The following is a 24,821-nucleotide window of genomic DNA, read 5'->3' as shown; positions in this document are numbered from 1 at the left end:
AGTTAGACTTGTTTATCTATGCCCATTTTGTAGGCATAAAATTATATCTTATCATTGTCTTATATTTCATTGATGAGTAATGTGGCTAAGCAAACATTTCAGCGGCCATTCATGTTTCTCTGTGAAACGCTTTCATGTCTTCTTATTTTTCTTTGTTGGGGATCTTTTATATTCTGGAGATATGGATCCATTGTTGGTTATATTTACTGTAGATATCTTTTCTAGTTAGCTCATTTAGCGGCTTTTTTTTACTTTGTGGTATCTTTTGATAAACAAATTCTTAATTTTAATGTCATATTTTTTTATGTTTTTTTTTGGTGTCCTGTATATTATGTTCTTGTATACCTCAGGGTCATATAGATAATGTCCTGTATTTTTTCTAACATGTTTGAGAAATTTTGCCTAACATTCAAATATTTTCAAACATCTGGAATTGATTTTATGTGTGGTATGAGGTAAGAGTCTAATTTAAAATTTTTCCTATATAGAAAAGCAGTCTCAGCATGTTTTATTGAATTGTCTGTACTTTACCCAGGAATCTACAATGCCTACCTTGTCAAATGCCAGATTTTCATATATTTGTGAATCTGTTGGTTCATTTCTATTCCACTGGTCAGTTTGTTGATCTCTGTAGTAATATCACAATGTTGTTACTGCTATAGTTTTATAATGAGGTTTGTTATATAATGTGATGAGTCTTATTACATCATTCTTTTTTCTTTATGTAAATTTTAGAATAAGTTTAAGTTCTATGGAAAATTGTTAGGATTTAGATTGAAATTACATTGAATCTGTGGATAATGAGTGTTCTTATCCATGAACCTAGTCTATCAGTTTAGTTTATTTAGTTTTTCTTTAAAGTTGTTAAAATGTTAAGATATTTTGATAAAGGTCTAGCTGGTTTTTGTTTATTCCTGGTACTTTTCATTTTTTAAATTGCTGTTATAAGCAGACTGTTGTTTTCTTCATGTTGCTTATGTGTAAATATCTGTACTCAAATTAAAAAATTAGTGAATTAAAAATAGGCAATTTATGTTTGCAGATTGGTAATTCTAACCATCTTATAAATTTATTAATTCTAGTAACTTTTTTTTAAAGATTTTTATTTACTTTAGAAAGAGAATGCATGTGCTTATGTGTGGGAAGGGAGGGGCAGAGGGAGAGACTCTTCAAATAGATTCCTCACTGAGTGTGGATTCCATCATGGGGCTCTATCTCATGATCCATGAGATCATGACCTGAGTGGAAACTAAGTCAGTTGCACAACCAACTGAGCCACCCAAGTGCCCCTAATTCTAGTGTTTATGTTTAGTCCTTTAGTAAATAATGACATCTGTATTTCTTATTTTTCTATCCTCCCCCCCCCCCCCCGCCCCGTGCCTTTTGTGGTCTTTTGTCAGTAAGACTATTCTCTCAGTAAATCATAAAGTATACATGTTTTTGACTTTAGAGGCACGTGGGTGGCTCAGTTGCTTAAGCACCTGCCTTTGGCTCAGGTCATGATCTCAGGGTCCTGGGAGCCCTGCATTGGGCTCCCTGCTCAGCAGGGAGCTGCTTCTCTTTCTTCCTCTTCTTGCCCCTTCCCAACTTGTGCTCTTTCTCTCTGTTAAATAATAAGATCTTTAGGGAAAAAATGTTTTTGATTTTAAAGGGAATAATTCTAATAATTCACCTAATGTGTTTGCATGGGATTTTAGTAGCTACTTTTTGTCACATTGAGAAATTTATCTTTGTCCTATTAAGGGTTTTGTTTTTTCTTTTTTAAAAAATCATAACATGAGTTTTGTTTCTGTCACACAACTTGTTAGCATCTCTTGAGATAAACAGATGGTTTTATTTTTTAATCTGTTAATATGGTGCTTGATAAGCATTTTTATCATGGTAAAATACTCTTGGAATAAATTCTTGGGATATTGGAATTCTTGGGATAAAACTATTTGGTTTTATTCTCTTAGGTTCCATTCCCAACTGGATTAATTACTAATATTTTCTTTAAAAATTTTGTATCCATATTCTTGATTTTAAATTGGTCTGTATGTTCCTCTCACTTTTCTTGGCAAGTTTTCTTACCTTAATAATATTCACCATGTAAAGTGAGAAGTGTTTTCTGTTTCCATTTTTTGGAAGAATTTTTGTGAGATTGAAATGACCTTTTTCTAGAACTTGCTTGTAAAACTCTTGTGGGCTTGATATTTTTTTGTGGGAAGATTTTTAAACTACTTGCCTTTAATAAAGGATTATGCTTGAGTTTTATTTCTTTGTAGATCAGTTTTAGTAAGTCCCATTTGCCTAAGAATTTACTCTCAAATTTGTTGGTAAAAATTTATTTATAATTTTCTCATCTGTTTAATCTGAATCGTACTTGCAGGTGTATTCCTCTTATTCCTTTCTGTTGTTTGTTTGTGCTTTTTCTCCTTTGTCTTAATCAATCTTTTGCAAGGGCTATGAATTTCATTAGTTCTTTTCAAAATTTTTTTCATTGGATTTGGTTTTTTGTACTTTTAATGTTTTAGTTTTATTTATTTTTCTGTTGATCCTTTTAAAATTTAAATTCAGCTAATTAATATGTAGTGTTTTATTAGTTTCAGAGGTAGAGGGCCGTGATTCATCAGTTATTCATATAACTATGATACCCAGTGCTCATCACATCACATTCCCTCCTTAATGTCTATCACTCAGTTACCCCTCCCCCCCACCACTCCTCCCCAGGAACTCTCACTTTGTTTCCTATGATTAAGACTCTCTTAGGATTCGTCTCCCTCTCTGATTTTGTCTCATTTTATTTTTTCATCCCTTCCCCTATGATCCCCTGTTTTGTTTCTTAAATTCCATATGAGTGAGATCATATAATTGTATTTCTTTGATTGACTTATTTTGCTTAGCATAATACCCTCTAGTTCTACCATGTCATTGTAAATGGCAATATTTCATTTTTTTTGATGGCTGAGTAGTATTCTATTATGTGCCACATCGTCTTTATCCATTCATCTGTCAATGAACATCTGGGCTCTTTCCAGTTTGGCTATTGTGGACATTGCTGCTGTAAACACTGGGGTGCAGATGTAATCCTCAGGATTACTACATTTGTATCTTTGGAGTAACTATCTAGCAGTACAATTGCTGGGCCATAGGGTATAGCTCTATTTTCAACTTTTTGAGGAACTTCCATACTGTTTCAATGGATTTTGTAGAGTTTTTTATTATTATTATTTTTTAAAATCTTTGTACTCTTCTTTTAACTTGAGTTCATTATGCCATTGTTTTCCAAAATTCTCTAATTGTCAGGCATTTTTTTCAAATACAAGCATTAAAGGTAAGATTTTTCCTCTAAAGTACTGTTTTTAACTACATTCTACAAATATTAATGTATAGTGTTTTCTTTATTCAATATGATGAGTTTGAAATGTTCTATTTTAGTTTCTTCTTTTTTACCTGTGAATTGTTTAGAAGTGTGTCTTTATAATTCAAAATGTGTGGAGTTTTTTTGTTTCTGTTTTTGTTTTTTTGTGGGGGTTTTGTTTGTTTTCTTTTAACTTAATCGCATTACCATAATTTTTTCTTAAATTCATTTACCTTCTTCCTGAAGTAATTAGTGAAAGTCTCCTACTCAATTTTTGTACTAGTATAAAAGTTTGACTATTGTCCCTGTTATGAAAAGTGGCTTTGCTGGTTGTGCAATTCTAGGTTGACATTTACTTGCAATACTTTGAAAATATTTTTTTGTTTTTGTGAAGTCTGATGTCAGTCTAATTCAGGGTTATGATAGTAAATGTTCAGCAGTTATCTCCCTTGGGGGAAAAATTCCTGGTTTTTAGGTTTGTTTATTTCCATGGTATAACACTCTTGCTGTGTTGGGTCGTTGTCTAGCTAGGAGGAGATGTGCAGTAGCAAACTGTTATGAACTATTTCTACTATTCTGATTGATAGATGTAAGTATCTCAAGAGCACAGATAATAGTATGTATTAAAATAATTAGGAAGTGATGGGTTTTATCTCTTACCAGTGCTTTTCATATTTTTTCTATTTGTAAATTTATGTAATTTAACTTTTACTAATGACCTTTTAAAAAAAAACTAGCTCACAGAATTCCTGAAAATTTAACGCTTGGCTCTTGTAAGTCTGTATTATATTACAGCTATAGTATACCACTCATTTGTTCTTTTTTTTAGTAGGTGATCTCTTGGTTTTTATTGCCTTTACAGTCTTTTTTACCTTTAGTGTTCTTCATTTTTACTACAATGTGTCTAAGAGTAAATTCCTTTTCATCTATGCATATATGTTTTTTTATTTGTACTTACTCTTCTGTGAATTCATGGCTTTTATGATTTTGGAAATTTTTCAGCCATTATGTCACCTGTATTCCATATTTTTTCTGAGTCCCTGATTAGATATTTATTATTTTTATTCTGTTTTCCATGTCTCTTAATAGCTTTTATTGTTTCCATTTTCTTGTATTTTAGTGTGTGCTCTGGCAGATTGTTCATATCTATCTTCCAGTTCACTAATTCTTTTCAGCTGTGTTTAATTTGCTCTTTAATCCATTGAGATATTAATTCCTACAGTGATTCTCCTGTGGGCCCTCCCCCTCTACCCCCCCCTCCTTCCCCATTTCTTAAAGTCTTACTTGTTTCTTTTCAGTGTCCTGGTAATTTTTACTCATCTTTTATGCTTGGTCACTTTTTAGATTCCAACTTTTTTCCTTTTCACACTTAATATATATTATTATTTTATATTCTGCACTTGATGGTTCTGGTATGTAAGATCCTTATGGCCCTTCCATAGACTCTCAGATGATGATGGCTTGTTTCTTTGGGTTCAGGGATATTTTGAAATTGTGAATTCATATCTGATTTAACTGAACTTTGAGATTCATCCTGAATTCAGAGTACTGAATTGTGATTCATATCTGATTTAACTGAACTTTGGGAATCATCCTGAATTCAGAGTACTAATAGCAGATTTGTGAAGGCTTCTCCTCAATTTCTGAGAGACTATGAGGTTCAGATTTCCAGATAGACTATAGACTCCAGGTTTAGTGTTTGGAGGCCTCTGTGCCCTTTGGGCAACCCCATTTCATGTAAAACTGTAGATCACAGTTCACATTCTAATCCCTCCCTTCTCCTCTTTTTGTTCCCCTTCTCTTTCATATATTCTTAATTGTTCCTTTTTAAATTTTATTTTTTAAGATTTTATTTATTCATGAGAGACATGGAGAGAGAGAGGCAAAGAGACATAGACAGAAGGAGAAGCAGGCTCCCTCTGGGGAGCTTGATGTGAGACTCGATCTCAGGACCCCAGGATCATGACCTGAGCCGAAGGCAGATGCTCAACCACTGAGCCACCCAGACGTCCCTCTTCCTTTTTTTAAAAAGCCCAGCAGTGAAAAATGTAATTATCCAATATCTAGTTGTATTATAGTGAGAGTTCCCAAAGAGACCACCATATTGCCTGAATTAGTTTTTTCCTGGGAAACTGTTATATGTCTAGCAGTTTTAATGTAGTTCTTCCCATATGCTGGAGACTCAATGTGTAATGAATAACCATTGAGACAAGAGAGCGTAACTGGGATTATGTTTTCTCCATTATTTAATTGTGTCTCTCTTTGAGTTTTTTATTTTTGCAATGATTTATTGAATTTTTATGTGTCAGGCACTCTTTTTCATCTTACACTTCCAGCTACTCCATTCCAGTATATATTGAAGATTGACTATTCCCTTGAGTAACAATTGCTTATCGAGGCCTCATTGTCAGCAATATAGCTAGTACTAGAAGAGAAGACTAGAATGATCTGGCCAATATGTTTTAAAGCTTGTTGAAGAAAAAGGAAATTGTACAAAGCTAAATATATATATAAACCTAGAAAGAGAAGTGGTATAATTATTACTTCAAGTTTCTAGTACTAAACCACAAAAGTAAACAGAAGTTTACTTGAAACTGCAAAGTCTTCTAAATATAACTAACTGTTAACAGTATTTAAGTATAATTTGGAATTTAAGCCCATAGCAAGTTAGGGAATAGTATATAAATAGAAGCATTTTATAAATGAGATTGGATTCTGAAACAAAAGTATTTTATAGTATATACAACATAGCTGAAACTAGTCATTTGAGGAAGGAAGGCATTTTCAAGTTTTGTCTCCTTAGAATATTATTTTGTAGAATACTGGATATTTTTGCCATTGATACTTTACAGTTAAATTTCATATTTACATGCAAATACAGTACTTCACTATATTTTTAATATTGAAGAAAATATTTTTAAAAATATTTTTATTCATGAGATAGAGATAGAGATAGAGAGAGAGAGAGAGAGAGGCTCAGAGACACACAGGCAGAGGGAGAAGCAGGCTCCATGCAGGGAGCCTGATGTGGGACTTGATCCCGGGTCTCCGGGATCATGCCCTGGGCTGAAGGTGGCGCTAAACAAACCTCTGAGCCACCTAGGCTGCTCAAATATTGAAGAAAATATTAACTGGGTTTACTTTTAATGTTTTTGAACAACTGGCTAGGGAAATGAAAATTTACTATTTATTCTTTAGAACTGAAAAAATTTTCAGTTGTAAACATGATTTATAGATTTATTTTCCTCATCTTTAAATCGTATAAGTATAGTGAATAAAACTCAGAATGTAATCTGAGTATCCTAAACTTAGTTTGTAGATTAGAGCTTGATTGCGGTTTGCTCAAAAACAAAAACAAAAAGACTTTCAGGGGCAGCCCAGGTGGCTCAGTGGTCTAGTGCCACCTTCAGCCCAGGGTGTGATCCTGGAGTCCCAGGATCAAGTCCCACGTCGGGATCCCTGCATGGAGCCTGCTTCTCCCTCTGCCTGTGTGTCTGCCTCTCTCTCTGTGTGTCTCTTGTGAATAAATAAATAAAATCTTAAAAAACAAAAAGACTTTCAGATTATATCAATAGGAAAACGAAAAAATTTTAAAACACAAAGATAGTGGTCACTGAGTTCAGTGGTTTCTCTTTTTTCTAATGCAAAATTCATTTCACAAAATGCAACTGGGTACATGAAAAAAGAATTTAAAAGTACCTTTGGGTGGTTGAAAAATTTTATATCAAAATAATTCATGTACATGGTTTAAAAGAATTAAAAAGCAAAGGATGATATTTAGCAAAACCCAGAAGTCCTCTATTCTATTTTTTCCTGATCTTCTTCCCACTTAGTGGAAGGGAAAAAATTTAACTCTTTCTTCTCTTTTCTTTCTTTTCTTTCTTTCCTCTCCTCTCCTTTCCTTTCCTTTTCTTTTTCTTTTTCCTTTTTCTTTTTTTTTTTTTAAAAGCTCTGCAGTTACTGCCCAAAGTTTCCAACTATATGCTTTTGCTTCTATTTCTATAAGAGAATCTAACTACCTGCTCCATCTCTTTTTCCTCACAGTATCACACCATTTTAAATTCTTGTCTGGATCTAACTTGGAGATATACATGTTTTTAAGGACTTATTTTTAACCTCTACACCCAATGTGGGGCTTGAACTCCTAATCCCAAGATTGAAAGTTGCATGCTCCTCTGACTGAACCAGCCAGGCACTCCTAACTTTCTACATATTCAACCTAGAACCCTAATTTTTGTTCCACCAACTGTAGGCAATCTACAGTTGACTACAGTCTTGCTTCTCAACTTTGGAAGCTCAGAATATCCTAGAGTTTCTTTCCCTCTTCTGTACCTGTTTCTACCTCCTGTGTTTGTCATCCAAACATTTACTTTTTCATTCTCACACTTGATAACATTGTGTTATGTAACATATTTTATGTTTTCTTGCTTATCTGTAGTAATAATGGATTAATAGTCATTGAAAGCCCTTACAGAGCTTCTGCTATGTGCCAAGCACATTAATTATATAAGTAAATTAATTATACAAATTTATATACAAATATACACACACAGGACTTTATATATATTAAACTTATTTAATCACCACACCTTGGGCAGCCCGGGTGGCTCAGCGGTTTGGTGCTGCCTTTATTCCAGGGCATGATCCTGGAGACCCAGGATCGAGTCCCACATCAGGCTCCCTGCATGGAGCCTGCTTCTCCCTCTGCCTGTGTTTCTGCCTCTCTCTCTCTCTCTCTCTCTCTCTCTCTCTCTCTCCCCCCCTCTCTCACATGAATAAATAAATAAAATCTTTAAAAAAAAAAAATCACCACACCTTGATGGTGTAGGTACTATGGTCTCCATTTTACCAACAAAGAAATTTAAGTCACTTAGCAAGTGGCAGGGCTGATTAGATTGATTTCTGCAAGTTGAAAATCAGTAAACACTGTGCACAGTTATGACTAGTTGAAATGTTTCTTCACAGCTAAGGCATGTACTCTTGTACAGTCATTTGTTTTGTAGCTTTAAAATTGCCTCCTTGGGATCCCTGGATGGCTCAGCGGTTTAGCACTTGCCTTTGGCCTAGGGTACAGTCCTGGAGTACCGGGATGGAGTCCCACGTCAGGCTTCCTGCATGGAGCCTGCTTCTCCCTCTGCCTGTGTCTCTGCCTCTCTCTCTCTCTGTGTCTATCATGAATAAATAAATAAAAAGAATCTTTAAAAATAAAAAAAAATAAAATTGCCTGCTATGCTAAATTTCTCAAATTCTCTCTTTTTAAATACCTTCAATAGAGGCCCCTTATAGGATCCTCTAGTTTTTGTATTCAGTGACCTCCTTACCCTGCCCCCTGTGGAGGTGATCATTTATTTGAGCACTATAAATTTTTATTGTTTCAAATTATGTAGTGTGGCAGATTCTTACTTTGATTTTGAAAACATTTAATTGTGAAATGAGATGGATTTTACACTTCTGTGATACTCTTTAAAATAATTGGAGATAACATGTGCTCTGCAGGTATATTAGAAGGTTGATTTTTCAGTATCAATATAAGCCCTCTGAATGAAGCCATTTTAATATCTGTTAAGTTTAAATATTATTATTTGGTAATGAAAGATGCAAAGTTTAAGCTACTTGAAACATATATAGGAAGAGCCTCTGATTTCAGAATAAGTTATTTGCCACTTACCAAAAACTGTGTTGTACCCCCTCTAATAGAACTAAGTAGAATTTCCTTTATGTAGTTCTGCCTAGGTGGCAGGCATATTCAGTGTTCTTTTAAAGTCATTGAGCCTCTCCTCCTTTCTACCCATCATTTCCAGATCAGGTTAAATTGGCAAGTTGGTTTCAAAACCAACTGACCTCTGAGACATTGGTAGAAGTATACTGGTTGAGAGTATGAAGCATTGGAACCAGACAGCCTGAGCTTGAATCTCAATTCCACCACTAATTATACATATGTCTTTGGGCACATTGGTTTCTGTGCCTCAGACTCTTCTCTTGTTAAATGGAACTAATAATAGCTACTTCCCAATATTGTTGAGTTAGTCATTGGAAGGCTGTTACATCAGAGTCTGGACTAGGAAGCATTTAGTTAAACCAATTACACTGCCACCATGACCACCATCCCCCCAGTGCAGTACTCCTCTAAGTGGCCTTTCTTCACTCCGTACCCACCTACAGCCTCTCTACCACATTGCTACCTGATGATCTTCTTAAAATGAATAGTAATTCATATTGACTTCCTCCTAAGTGTGTCTCCTTTGTTTCCCAGACATAATTGCTCTTTGTACCTGTTTTTAGGGCCAATCTATCTTAATAAAGAATGGGCAAAACTCATAGTTTGGTATGGCTGAGGGGAATCCATTACTCTTCTAGCTTCTCTCCTTGTATGATCAATATCATCTTTTGATTCTCTTTCGTGTTACTTGTTGGCTTATGCTTAATAGAGTGATTGCTGTATCTTTTGTCATTTGTGCAAAATCCCACCTTAACTATATTTTTATAGTATGGCTATAGTTATATCTTTATTAGTTGACTAGTATACAGATCCAGGAAAATTTAGGAATTTGAGGATGTGATTCTTCATTTTCCTCAATCTGTCTGTTACTCCTTCCTAGCCAAGTCTAGAGGAGGCTTTATTTTTCTTCCCTGAGCTGTGCAGGTATATTGCAGAGTTCCTTCTAACTTCCTGGTTGAGTATAACTCCCCAAAATATTACAACATTATAAAGAAACAAAAGAAGTAAAACCTTCCAAAACATTGTGCTCTGTAACAGCAGACTTCTTTTTTTTCTCATATATGTGTAAATATTTTTTGTGCTTTTTATATACAGGCCATTTAGATTGTTATTGAATGAAAGATGCCTGTTGCTATTCTCAAGTGCCGTTTCTTTTCCACTCCTGTAATGTTCTTTTATCTTCCTACCCATTGACTGATAAATGTTAAATTTTGGACCTTGTTGCTTCCAGTTTTAGCCTTAGTGTTCAAATCAATTCTGGTTAATTTTTTTTCTTCATTAGTTCTACTAGTTGTTGTTCTACATAGTCTTGTTGTTAAATATTTTTTTCATAAGACATTTATAGTAAGATGGTGCTAAAAAGCTCATAAAAATAATCAGTCCACTTTGTTCCACCATTCTTCCAATTCCACCCATCTTCCCCCTCCCAACTCTGTGGCTGTTTTTTGAGGGTATTTATTCTACCTATTTTTAAATATTTATAAATTACTAACCCTTCAATTTATTTCTTTTATAATATATCATGATTTTATTTTTTAAAAAGATTTTTATTTATTTATTCATGAGAGACACAGAGACAGAGAGAGAGGGAGAGAGAGAGAGAGAGAGAGGCAGAGACACAGGCAGAGGGAGAAGCAGGCTCCATGCAAGGAGTCTGACATGGGACTGGATCCCAGGTCTCCAGAATCAGGCCCTGGGCCGAAAGTGGCGCTAAACTGCTGAGCCACCCAGGCTGCCCTGTATCATGATTTTAAATTCAAGTAACTTCACCTTATCTAGTTGATTTTTTATTTTTTAAGGTTTTATTTATTTACTCATCAGAGACACAGGGAGAAGAGAAGCAGAGACATAGGCCAAGGGAGAAGCAGGCTCCAAGCAGGTAGTCCGACGCGGGACTCAATCCCAGGTCTCCAGGGTCACACCCTGGGCTGGATGGCGGTGCTAAACCGCTGAGCCACCAGCTGCCCTGTTTCAGCCAGTTTCACTATGTCTATACTCATTTCATTAAATCTGCCCATTTCTGACAAAGATGATTTCTCATTTCAATGAAATGTTTTTCAAGTTTTTCTTAAATACTCAATACCTTTTACTTTTTATATAACATAGCTTGTAAACTGTTTATGCCATTTGGTCCTCTTAACCTTGAATTCTACTTTGTATGATATGAATGTAGCACTCATGCTTTTCTTTCTTTTGGGGCCAATTAGTGGATAGTTCTTGGCCCATTCCTTCATCTTAAAACTTTTCTCAGTTGTTTGATGTTGTATTTCTTACGAGCAGTCTGTATATGCTCTTTGTCTTTTTAATCCAGTCTAACAATCTGTCTTTCAGTGGGAGAATTCAGCTTCCTTTTTTATTCTGTGAGTAATACTTGATTTTATTACTTTTTGCCTTGTTCATTATTTATATTTGTGACTTTTTCCATTTTTCTGAATTTCACTTTTATTTTCAAGTTGATACTCAATTTTGAGTTTCCTCCTGTTTATGTGGCAGTTCTGTACTTTTCCATTTCATTATTGGCCACCTTCCCTTTCAATGGCTCATAATCCAATTTTTTTTCTACTTTACCCTGTAAAAATGATACCAACATTTTCTTACACCTTGATACTCAAACCTTTTCTTACATACCTAAAATTCTACAGAGATAATTTAATTTTTTAGATCCAGATTTTTGTTAGCTTTTTTTTGCGTGTCAGGAATTCACATTGAGCACTGCTACTATGTATTCCAGATGGGTGATTATCCATTTCAATTTATTTCTGTATAGAAGGCAAGGTGCAAGGGTGCTTGGGTGGCTCAGTGGTGGAGTGTCTGTGCCTTTGGCCCAGATCGTGATCTTGGGGTTCCAGGATCGAGTTCTGCATTAGGTTCCCTGAAGGGAGCCTGCTTCTCCCTATGCCTATGTCTCTGCCTCTCTCAAGGTAAGGTGCATTGCCCTCCTCTTTCCTCTTTTCTTCACCTTCCTACACATGAAAGTTCTCATTTCTAATTCAGTTACTGTTTAGTTAAAATCCCTTCTCAAGTCCTTTCCTTAGATGGGGCAGTGGGTGATGTGCTCTTTGAATCCTTAAATTTTGGCACACACTTCTTTCACACTGACTCTGTGTGTAGGATGTTTGGCTGGTTCTGCCTTTTCTCCCAGTCGTCTTGATTTTTCTGTTCTCAGTTCCACTGTTACAGAGTCCCATGTAATTTCATTCTTCTTAAGTGTTAAGTAATTATTCTTTCTGGTAACTTGTAAAATTTTCTTTTATCCTTAAAGTTGAGGAATTTTAGCATGACGTTCTTGAGCTTGTCTCTTTTATTAGTCCTGCCAGGATCTTTGAAGTGCCCTGTGAACTCACAATTCAGTCTTCACTTTTTTTCCCATATTACTTTAACTCTGGCCTCTCTCCTCTCTTTTCCTTTTTCTCCTTCCAGAGACTGTCCTGGAACTCTGTATGGTTGGTATGTCAGTTAGGGCTCCTCAGTCTGTTCTTCAGGTTTCTTCTCTTTGCCACTAACGATTTTCATCTCTTTGTATCTTTACTTTATACTTTGAGATTTCTTCCAGTTAATCCTTTATGCCACCATCTAGAGTCTATCTTGTTCTTTAGATTATCTACTAAATTATTTACCTTGAGAGGTTTATTTTTAAATTTTACATCAGCTAATATTTTAAATCCATAGAAATTATTTTTTTGCTCTGTGTGTGCCTCTTCTTAAGTAATCATACTATTTTTGACTTCAGTGTTTCGTATGTGTCCTTCAGAAGATCTGGGAGGCTGCTCTCTCCTACTCTCACCGACTCTTAGCTATGTTATTGATATGTGCATTGGGCTTCAGGGTGATTTGTTATGAGACCTTAGATTTTTGTAATCCTATAAGTGATGAGCTACCGCTACAGGCATCTCAGCCTCTCCTATAAGAGAGGCATGTTGTGTATTTCATGTGTACACACATGGGAGACCCTCTTGGAGCAGGGAGGCTGACCATATTTGTGCACATCATCTGTGTGTACAACTCTTCTGTGTCTTGCTTAGAGCCCAGAGCAGAGCAAGCCTTATTTATATCAGTCCTCTTTCAAGATGCCTGTAATCTTATGGCCACGTTCCTTAGGCCTCATTCACTATCTGTTATTTCCTAGAGCTGACTGTTGAAGAAGGTAAATGAGTTGGATTTGGGATTAAAGTTGGGGGAGGTAAATCCAATTTAAGGTCCCTTCTTTCCCCAGAATCCTGAATTTTTATACTTTATTCATAGCTGCAAATGGTCTTTCACCCCTCTGAAATTTTTCATGTGTTTAATGGTGTTACAGGAGAGATTTTTAGTTTGAAAATTGATCTTTGACTGTTTTACCCAGCCTTTCATATGCATAAACTCTTTGGACTATATTACAGTTTCTAAGAAGTGTCCTTTTCAGATGCACTGTGAACAAATAACCCTTTAAAGGAGAGTTTATTGCTTTTGGATAAATAAAACTCTTCTGGGAGAGATTATTTGTCCGTATGCAAATTTCATTGAACAAGATATGAATGATCTGAACATCTTGCACAACACAAAAGCCAGTTGAAGTAGGGCAGATACCAGGAATAAAAGCATAGGTAAAGAGAAGAGACAGGAGCTGGAGAAAGAATGAGCTTTGCATTATGAGTGGTATTAGGAAGAAATGGTGATAACCCAGTAATTGGAAGCCACATATAATCAGAAAAACTTATTTTGTCCTCTAGTTAAGACCTTTTCGCAAGCTATCTACTAGAGTTGCTGACAAGTAGTATTAGAAGAGATTATACATTAAAAGGACCTGTTCTCTTCCAGAAAATTAAAACAAGGAAGCATTCAGTAGAATCTGAGAGGATGAAAGAAAATACTGTACCCTATATTCACAGGTAGTAAAGTTAGTGCAAATATGTATATGTTTAAATACTCATTTGCCTTAAATATTTGAGATTTGAATTATGCACACTTACTCTCCCTAATATTGATACTCAGTTTGTCCTAATGAGCCTCAGGCAAAGAGAATTTGAATTACATAAAGTGTAAACTTCACATTGAATAGTAATTAGTCTGTTCTGCTTAGTGGCACTTAATGTTGAGGTTAATAGTTCAGTAACAATTTTAAAAAGCCAGTGACTTATCTCCCAATATATATAGTATAGATAGGCTGAGAATCAGTAAAAGCTTTTATTCTGGGTCAGTAACAGTTTAATTCCTGACTTTGTGTCTAAGCCTTGGTTTTACAATTATTGCATGTATGACTATGGAGCTGGGGGACAGGGCACCTGAACTTTGTAATTTATTACTGGCCAGGGCTAAGACGACGTCCTGTATTCTAGGAACCATTCTTCCACCTTTTTCTTATTTCCTAAATATTTACCTGGGGTGTTGTTAGGGAAAATGTTTTTCTTTTTACTTCTTAATTTAAAGAAAGCTTTTAGGTAAAGGGGCAGCAGCAAAAACAGCTGGGTAGTTTGCTTCTGTGAATATTTGTTGAGTTGGTGAAAAGCTGACAGTGGGCATTAAATACCTAGACCAATGTGGGAGTAAAAAGTTATGACATTTTTGAAGTTTTATGCTTAACATCATATGTATGTAATTAAGAAAAGAACTTAAACTATCTGACACACAAGAGTCTGTGTCATATACCACTGTGTACTTGCATTAAGAATTCTGGTTTATCCTACAAAAAGGTTTTAAAAATAAATCGTGAAAGGACTCCTGTAGAAGGTTTTTTTTTTTTTTTTTTTGGTACAAAATTTACTGTTTTTTTTTTTAAATGCTTAATATTAGAAAACATGTTGGTAGGTAAAAATCTGTATTTTTAAAAGTCACATTTATAAAAATATGTGTAATACTCCATGAAGGATGAATATTAAGCAGCAGTGCTTGGGTGTTCTAGAGCCATAATTAGAATACTGATTGCAAATTACCAAAATTCAGTGAGTCAACAAACCAATTTAAAAACAAACTCAAGGATATTAGATTTCAAATGTTCTTCCTTAATTTAGTTTGCCCATTATACTTTATTTTAATTATTCATAGTATTGCTTAACATGCCAGGAAATGTCTTGTAATAGAATTTATAAAATAATGTAGTTTCAGTAATATGAATACTATCTTTAGCATTCTGCTTTTAAATCTCAGATTGAGATGTTTTATAAGGAATCATCTAGTTTGATGCATAAAAGCATGTTTTTGCATAGTAACTTTATCCATTTTAGAAGTTTGAAAACAAATGCTCCCTTGAGAAAAATCAGTGGAGTAATTGCTATATATCATTTTGTTGTTGGTGGTGAGCAAATGAGAAAAAAAATTGTGAGAAGAAAAAAATACATAATTTCACTAACATAGGATAATGATTTTTCATTTTGAGTATTACTGTCTTGTTTTTCTTCAAGTTTTTATTTAAATTCCAGTAAGTTAACATACAATGTAATATTAGTTTCAGGTGTAGAATTTAGTGATTTTTGAATACAACAACTGGTGCTCCTCACAAGTGTCCTCCTTAATCCTAATCACCTATTTTTGCCCATTCACCTCCCTTCTGTTAACCATCAGTTTTCTATAGTTAAGAGTCTTGTTTCTTGGTGCCCCCCTCCCACCTTATATTTGTTTGTTTTGTTTCTTAAATTCCATATATTGGGGTACATGGGTGGCTCAGTTGGTTAAGTGTCCAATTCTTGATTTCAGCTCAGCTCTTGATCTCACGGTCATGAGTTCAGGTCCCACCTTGGGCTACTTTAAAAAAAAAAAATAAGTGAAATCATGTGGTATTTGTTTTTCTTGGACTGATTTATTTTGCTTAACATAATACTCTATAGTTCCATTGACGTTGTTGCAAATGACAAGATTTCACTGTTTTATGGCTGAAGAATATTCCATTATGTGTGTGTGTGTGTGTGTATATATGTATATGTCATTTGCAAATATCTTCTCCCATTCTATAGGTTGCCTTTTAGATTCTTTCCTTCACATTGATTATTACTTTTCGATGTTCATTCATGTACATTCTTTCCTCTTCTTTCTTTTTTGGGGGGCATAGATTCTTAAAGTATTGTTCGTTTTAGTGAAAAGCATAACCTCTGCGCAGTATCTTTTCTGTATCATGCTAGATATTGAAGGGATATAAGATTGGCTTATGTATCATGGATTTAAGTGGGTAAGTTAGATGTACAGCACAATTACCAAACCATGGAGATGTAAGTTCTAGATGAAAATTTGGACATTTGTCATTGGTTCCATTAGGAAGTGGAAGTAAGCAATAAAGAGCTTTTCTTTTATAGTATTAGTGTGGATTTTTTACATCTTCAGGATTTACTTCTGTTTTGTATTCTTAGTATTAATGGTAGGGGTTCAAAAATATGTTAAGTATGGGGGAATCCCTGGGTGGCGCAGCGGTTTGGCGCCTGCCTTTGGCCCAGGGCGCGATCCTGGGGACCCGGGATCGAGTCCCATGTCGGGCTCCCGGTGCATGGAGCCTGCTTCTCCCTCTGCCTGTGTCTCTGCCTCTTTCTCTCTCTCTCTCTCTCTCTCTCTGCGACTATCATAAAAAAAAAAATTAAAAAAAATATGTTAAGTATGGATTTAAATTTTGTTCCTAAATAGAAAGTTTCTTTTTTTAAAAAAAATTATTTGACAGAGAGAGAGAGAGAGCGCACGCGCACATGTGTGCGCATGTGCATGCACAAGTAGGGGGAGTGGCAGGCAGAGGGAGAGGAAGGGAAGAAGCAGGTTTCCTGCTGAGAGGCTTGATCCCAGGACCCTGGGATCATGACCTGAGGTGAGGGCAGATACTCAGCTTACTGAGCCACCCAGGTGCCCCTAAATAGAAAGACTCTATATAGGTTATATATTCTGAGGTACTTATATGAGTGAAAAAATAGGTAACACATTTGGAATGGAATAAGCAGTGAGGAACCCTTTCCTCATCATTGCCCAACAGTAATTACTACAAACTTTTCAGTCCATTTAGTATCTATTAGGTAAAATCTTTGTTCTGTTAGATATTTTTTTCTTTGCTAGTGGATGGAGACATATTCCATAACTGTTGAAATTTGGACATCAAAAAATAATTGCTTTTTATCTCAGATGGAGAATTATTTTCTTTCTTGAGTCTTGTGATTCTTTATATTAAAAAGCCATTTAAATCTTAGTATTATCCAGCTCACTCTATGACCCTTCGCTATTTTTCTGCCTCATTCTCAATCTTTGCTGTAGCTAAATGCTGCTTCCCAAGTATAAGCTGTGCTTTGATCCCTCATTGTTTTGGTTCACTCTAGTCCCTGGTCTCCAAGTACTTTCTCATTCTTCTCTTCCTAGTAATGGCCTGCTTATCCTTGAGGATCTAGTTTTAGATGTGAGTTCTCCATAAATTTCTGAATTATTCTTGTCCCGCACCTCCCACAGAATTTATTACCTCCTTGTTTTTGTTGTCTTACCACGTTATCGGTAGCTCTTAGAACCACCACAGCTCTTAGTTACGTCCTGGTTATTAAGAATAGGGGCCATGTATTATCCTTCTATATAGCTTCTAGAACAGGTATTCAGTGAACATTTGTTGAACTGAGATGTTTTGAGCACCATGCTTGTCCTGATGAGGTAAACAACTGGCTTCCCTGAATTCCTTGACCATCATGGCCCTTACTCACACCCCATCCCCACCTGTTATACTGAGGTTCTGGGTATCTCTTATAATGCATCTGAGAGCAATCAAAGAGGGGTCCTCTTTGTATAGGTGGAAAATGCCAGGAAGCTGGCTTGCACCTCCTCGTTTTCTGCAGCTCTGAGTCACATCTTCTTGTCCTGTTTCTGCAGGACCCTAACAGGAGCATCCACACCAGCAGCAGCAGCAGCAGTAGCTGCAGCAGCAGCAGCAGCAGCAGCAGTAGCAGCAGCAGCAGCAGTAGCTGCAGCAGCAGCAGCAGCAGCAGCAGCAGCAGTAGCAGCAGCAGCAGCAGCAGCAGCACCAGTTTTTCAAAGCCTCACAAATTAATGAAGGAGCACAAGGAAAAACCTTCTAAAGACTCCAGAGAACATAAAAGTGCCTTCAAAGAACCTTCCAGGGATCACAACAAATCTTCCAAAGAATCCTCTAAGAAACCCAAAGAAAATAAACCACTGAAAGAAGAAAAAATCGTTCCTAAGATGGCCTTCAAGGAACCGAAACCCATGTCAAAAGAGCCAAAACCAGACAGTAACTTACTCACTATCACCAGTGGACAGCAAGACAAGAAGGCTCCTAGTAAAAGGCCACCCATTTCAGATTCTGAAGAACTCTCAGCCAAAAAAAGGAAAAAGAGTAGCTCAGAGGCTTTATTTAAAAGTTTTTCTAGCGCACCACCACTGATTCTCACTTGTTCTGCCGACAAAAAACAGATAAAAGATAAATCTCATGTCAAGATGGGAAAGGTCAAAATTGAAAGTGAGACATCCGAGAAGAAGAAATCAACCTTACCGCCATTTGATGATATTGTGGATCCCAACGATTCTGACGTGGAGGAGAACATGTCCTCTAAATCTGATGTGAGTAGCCTTGTTGGTTTCCCATCTTTACCTTGTTAGTCTTCAGAGTCTATTTCACATGGCTGCAGGATAAAGAGTGAGGGAAGAGAATGACAGCTAAACCATGAAATGGTAGCATGGAAGTGCCTAGAAATGAATTTCTTAACTAATGGAAAGAAGGAAATGAAATCCTGCAGACATTTGGGTTGTGATTTATTTTTTTTTATTTATTTATTTTTTTAAATTTTTTTAAATTATTTATTTATTTATGATAGTCACAGAGAGAGAGAGAGAGGCAGAGACACAGGCAGAGGGAGAAGCAGGCTCCATGCACCGGGAGCCCGATGTGGGATTCGATCCTGGGTCTCCAGAATCGCGCCCTGGGCCAAAGGCAGGCGCCAAACCGCTGCGCCACCCAGGGATCCCTGGGTTGTGATTTAAATTTTTTTTTTTTTTTTTTTTTTTTGTGATTTAAATTGTTAAAGGAAAGATACTTTCCATAGCATAATAATGGGCCATTTGAATAGCAGCAGAAAAATTGAGATGCTCATTAGAGCTTAGTTACTATGCTTTTTCAGTGATTACTGATTTAGGAGAGTGAGAAGAATGTAATAAACTTAGTAATATGAGAGATAAATTTAAGAGAGAAAGTTAGAAAATATTGGGTGCGGTTATAATGTTGATCTTTTTGGTCAGTGCAATCAAGTAATTTGTTTACAAAGATGGAAAGCTGGTAATAGTTTTTTTTTTTTTTAACAGTTTTATTTTAATTCATGTTGTAATATACCATATATATTTAAAATGAATAATTTGGTAGATTTTGACTTACATGTGTTCATGAAACCAAGTGGTGGTATTTTGAAAATGAAACATTTAATTTCTTTTTCATTGGCTAGCCATTGATTTGGGAGGGGATGAGGAATGCAATCTTCATTGTGTTTTTGCTGATGGGCAGGATTATCTTTTGTGGATGCCTAAAAGACCATGTGACCATCTAATATCCCTCTGAAATGTTGTCTGATTTAAGGTTTAAACTAATACAGATTCCTCAGAGTTGGGAGGGATTTTCATGTTGTCTATCTAATTTTCCACCAGTGTAAGAAATTTTACGCTTCTAGCAACAGAACTATTAGTAATTTGAAAAGTATTCCATTCCACTTCTAGAGAATGAACATTATTTACTCTGAAATCATGGTCACTTTTTTTTTTTTTTAACACACTTTTGCCTTCTTTAGTTGCTTATTAATCACAATCAGTCCAAATAATCTCCTTACTTTGACTTGCCATTATTTCTAGACAATGATCAAGGAAGATATCTGGTTAAAAGATATCAGTTTGAGACTATTTCTCTTTTTGTCCCATGAGTTCACCATATACACATGTTTCTAATTCAAATACTGGCAGAGGTAGGAGGATTTAGTAGCAGATTCTCCCTTATGCATTTGTGGTGGGAAGAAGGGCAGCCACGGTTAGGACATGGCATCAGTTGTCTCTACTATCCTCTATAGCTAATCTTGACTTTGAAAAAAAAAAAGATTTTAATTTATTTTAGAGAGCTAGAGCATGAGCGAGTGGAGGGTGGGGAGCAGAAGGGGAGAGAGAGAGAATCTGAAGCAGACTGTGCTCAATGTGGAGCCCAACATGAGTTTTGGTCCCACAACCTTGAGGTCATGACATGAGCTGAAACCAAGAGTTGATCGTTTAATTGACTGAGCCACCCAGCCGTCTCTAATCTTGAAATTTTAATAGAGGATCAGATTGGGAGTAGAGTATTAAAATACACGAGATTGGGGTAATTTGTTCCCGTGTTTGGTCAATGTTTTTTAGTGATAGTTTATTGAATGGAGATGAGAACTAATGGGTTTCTTCCAGTATCTCAAGCATTTCTTTTTCCTCCTGTGCTTTTTACTTAGTCTCTTCTTAGTATAAAATTCGTTCTTAATGCTTAAGATGTTATTTGGAAATTTTTTGTGTTTGACTTTTATTTCAAATCACCCAAAAGTGTTCATTGAGCCTCTTGGGATGTGATTAGTCTATGAAGATTGTCAGGTTTAGCAACTTTGTCTTTCTATATTCTGACATATTATGATTCTTTTAGAGCAGAGGTTTTCAAATTGTGGCTTGTGATTCACTGGTGAGCCATGAAACCAATTTAGCATGTCATTAGCAGTATTAAGAAAAATCAGAATACACTGTAATTAGTGTGGATAAGTAAGGGTTTGTAAAAATTTTATGTCATAGGTTGTGTGTATTCCTTATAGTATGTCATCGTCAAAATTCTGAAAGGCATCTTTCTTTTATGTTTGCTGATTTATGAGAAGATCAAATGACATTCATAAAGCAAAGCTCTACATGAAATTATCACAAATAATCATCTTTTTTAGATAACTCTGTGTTCTTGTTTTCATTTTCTCTTGCTCCCTCCCTTTTATATATGATTTATAAGATACGGTTTTTCATAAACTTCATGTTCAACTTAGTATATTTATCCAAAGCAATATCTTAAAAAATCTTTTGGAGTGAAGAGTTAGAATTATAATTCCTTACAGTAGTTAGCAAGTTTTCAAAAACCGTTCATGGCATAGTAGAGCCACATATCCAGTGATTGTTATAGGAGTTTTTATAGTGGGTTCTGCCCATCATTACAGAGAAAGCCTCTAAAGACTTTTGGGCATTATTTGGGTATAAAACACAACAAATGTATTTTCTTTATCGGTTTTCTGGTAGTAGTGCTTTTACTGTTGCTGTTGTTGGTTTAATTCTCTGAAATGTAGGTGGTAGAGACAAAGAAAATTGACAAAGTGGTTCTAAATAAGCCAGGGCCCAAAACACCTTTCTGTGAGTAAAGGAGATAAAGGGGGGCTGAAATTCCCTTTATCCAATAGTAGAAATCATGTTTGTTTGGCCTTCTTCCTACCTGGTGTCCCTCCTGTGGGCAAGACAGAAGGAATGGGAGGCCATTGTAATGGAGAGCAGTGAGGAGCCCAAATCCTTCCTTGGCCAGTAAGGGATTTGATAGCTTGGGACCCAACTTTTCAGGGGGCACTGTTCACAATGTCATGGTGGTAAGTGTGTCTGCATCTGAGTAAGTGTGATAAGATGACCTGATCTCTCTAACATCCTTTCCAGCTTTGTTACTTGAATATGAGCCAGATTTGTGTTCACTTTCGGCATATGGGGTAGGGGGGTAATTTTAGACACAACGAGCAGAGATCATGGATAACTTGGAAACAGACGAAAGAGGAAGAAAAGAAATTGAAAGAATGTGAAGAATTAGGAAGGGCTAGGAAGAAAAGATTATATACCTGGCAAGCCTGGGAAGTAAACATCTTACCTCAGTACACATTAGTTACAATTAAAAGGAAGAACTTTTTAAAGAAGCTTTTGCATAATTAAGTTAGATTCTGGTTTTATATAAAAATAAAATCAGTGTTCTTAAGATTGAGTAGAAAGCTTAGATTGTTCATACGGTTCTTTTTGGTTAAGATTTTTATATATTTTGCATAGAAAAGTAGAAGTACATCCATCCTTATATGGTCTATGTGTCTTTTGAGTGATCACTTATTTGTCAAGTGCTTAGGCCGGTAGGTAGGTAGTCAGTCAAGTAATCAAGAAATTAGGAGCTTGTCCTGTGGTATTAGGGGGTATTTTGAAGCCCAGCTCTTCCGGTAATCTTGGGCAAGCACTTTAACCTTTTGTGTTTCTTAGTTCTTTTGTAGGATGGATATCATAATAGTGTTTTACTATGTAGGATTATTGTGAAAAAGATCAGTCTGGAGAAAGCACATAGCACATTAGGCAAAAAATATTAGTTAGCCATGATTATGTATGATGTGACTTCTGGAAACCTTTATAACCTATAGCTTTGCAAGAGATTTTTTGCTTTCAAAAATAATTTAGAATTTTCGTGTCCTTTTTCAAGGGCGTGGGTTATATGTTTTCAAGGGGGAAAAGTACTTGAAATAGGCATCTATGTCCTATTGCTCTCAATTTTGTCTTGAGGTATATGGCCTTGATATTGATATGCATTTGTTGTATAGTGAGTGGAAAAATACAGGATGAAGAGTGTAAATTTTAAATCACAAATTAAGCCAAAGTTTCCCAGGATCTTTAGCTTTTTAATTAAAATAGATAAAGGACAAGAACATAGCTAGCACTGTGTTAGGTTAGGCACTTAGTTGTTTTTTTATTGCTATTCATATTAAAGAAAGACATCCAAAGAAATGACTTACCTCTGGGTTATTATTAATGTTACAAAGAATCATTTAATTAATTAATTATTTTATTTTATTTTATTTTTATTTTTTACAGAATCATTTGAAAATACATCTCTGAAGTGTTTTTTCTTTTCTAAAGAAATTTAGTTTTGTTACATGAAGTCCATCAGTGATTTTTTCCCCCTATGGAATTCAAGAGTTACAAGTTGTATGAGTAGGGGGGGCAGAAGGACTGGTTTATAGTGGGTGAGCATTTGGCAAATGCAGAAAACATGATAACATGTTTTTGCTATGTACATAAATGTTAGCATTAAGAATATTTTACCTTCAAGGACCTAGATAATTCCCATTGGAGGAAAGCTGTTCTTAGTTTAGGAAATTATCATTTTGTAGTCATAATGGTCATTTATGGAAACTGTCCTTATGCTAACAGCTGGAAGGGTGAGGATCTGTATCTGTGTCAGCTGAAAGTTTGTAATTATAGTTTGTATTAACTTGTTTAAACTTTAATTAACAATTAAAAAGAACTCAAATATCTATTGCCCTTCCTGTGATTTCCTAGGATTTTTTATATGACTTAGCATCTGAAGAGAAGTCTATTGAGTTGATACTGTTTTGTGATGTGAGAAAATTTGGTATTCACAGCAGAGAAGTAGGGGAAAAAGAGTAAAATAAAATTGGAATAAGTATAATCAGATTTGGCTATGGTAGTATTTCCTTATCATTGCCTTTGCTTTTTGCTGTGCTTCACGGAGATTTAATTGTAATTTAAAAGCTCAGATGTTAAAGGTTCTAATAGTCTTTCCTTGAAAGTGGGCAGATTACATTTGGTAAAATGTTACATACTCTGGCCAGCTGGGTGAGGAAGGAGGCTATAATCCTGTCTTTTGATACTTTGGTTTGCCTAAGTGTTTTCTTGGATAAAATCTTCCTGAGGGAAAAAAGATGAAATCTCATGGAATGGTAGCTTTTTACCAAGGGTGGGTAGTGGTGCTGACACAGAATAAAGCCTGCAAGCCACCTTAGTAGTAGCTTCTTTTGAAAAGAAAAAAAGAAGGAAAAAGAAACTTCCCATCTTTTGTTCTGCCTCATTTCCTCTCACCCCACCCTGTTCCTTGCCTACTGTCTGGAGCTGGCAGTGAACGTCCTGCTGTTGAAGCAGTGGCCTCAGGTTTTTATGTGATGGAAGGTTGCAACAGTCCAAGAAGAAGGTCTTTATTGTGTTTTCAAAGTGGCTTTTTAATGACTTGTAATTCCAGCACATGCAAAAGCTGTAAAGTCTGTAAGTATGGTGAGCGAGCAGCTGGAGAGGCCATTCATTAAAGGGCTGCCCTGCTTGGGGGCGGGGGCCACGACTCCCATTCTAGATTCTGTTCTCTGCATTTTATAACTGGAGGTAAACATACCTGAAGGGTTGCAATTCTTTCTCGGCCAGATTCAGCTCGGTGTGGAACATGCATGAAAATAGAAGAAGGTTAACTTGGTTGGGTGCGGGGAGGCATTTCACCTGGGCTTGTTTTCAAATGGCTTTTGTGTAAGATGTGATGGGTTGAGGGGAGGGGGGGATGGTCCTGCCAATCAACTGTTCCACTTACTCAGCCGCTTTCCTGATTTAGTCCAAAAAAGGATTTGAAGCAGTGTAAAGGGAGATTTTTTACTTTAAAACAGAGTTAGAGGCTTCATTCATCTTTTTCTTGGTTGGGTACCATACTCCACCTAAATCGTTTCTCAGGTTTTAAATAATTCTTTAGAAGCCTTTCGGTAGCTGGGGGCCATGGACAGACGGGATTATATTATTGCAGAGTTAGTTATCATCAATAATTGCCAAAACCCTGCATTTTTACTTACTTGTATTGAATTGGATCTTTCAGTAAATTCCATGAGCCTCCTTCAAGAGAGCTGCATTGCCGAGTCATTGCACTGTTGTTTTTTATTCTAGAGCCCATGATCTTTACCTGATTGTCTCATTTGTCATCGTTAGACACAAAATCAAAGATGCAATTCAACATGGTCTTTTCATGGCCAACCTTACCATACCATAGGGGAGGCCATATAGTTGTAGTTA

The 24,821-nt window shown here is 35.9% G+C and overlaps 1 protein-coding gene across 3 annotated transcripts in view; it reads left to right on the top strand.

Annotated features, from left to right (window-relative positions):
• Window positions 1-24,821, top strand: part of MLLT3 (MLLT3 super elongation complex subunit) — a 280,717-nt gene that overhangs the window by 185,703 nt on the left and 70,193 nt on the right. For all 3 annotated transcript variants that reach the window (XM_077912123.1, XM_077912125.1, XM_077912126.1), the window contains exon 5: window positions 17,853-18,560. In XM_077912123.1, the coding sequence (XP_077768249.1) occupies window positions 17,853-18,560 (708 nt within the window). The remainder of the gene's footprint in view (window positions 1-17,852; window positions 18,561-24,821) is intronic.

This window comes from Canis aureus, chromosome 10 (genome assembly GCF_053574225.1).
Source record: "Canis aureus isolate CA01 chromosome 10, VMU_Caureus_v.1.0, whole genome shotgun sequence".
In the NCBI taxonomy this organism is placed as follows: Eukaryota; Metazoa; Chordata; class Mammalia; order Carnivora; family Canidae; genus Canis; species Canis aureus.
This window is presented reverse-complemented; position numbering and strand designations above follow the sequence as displayed.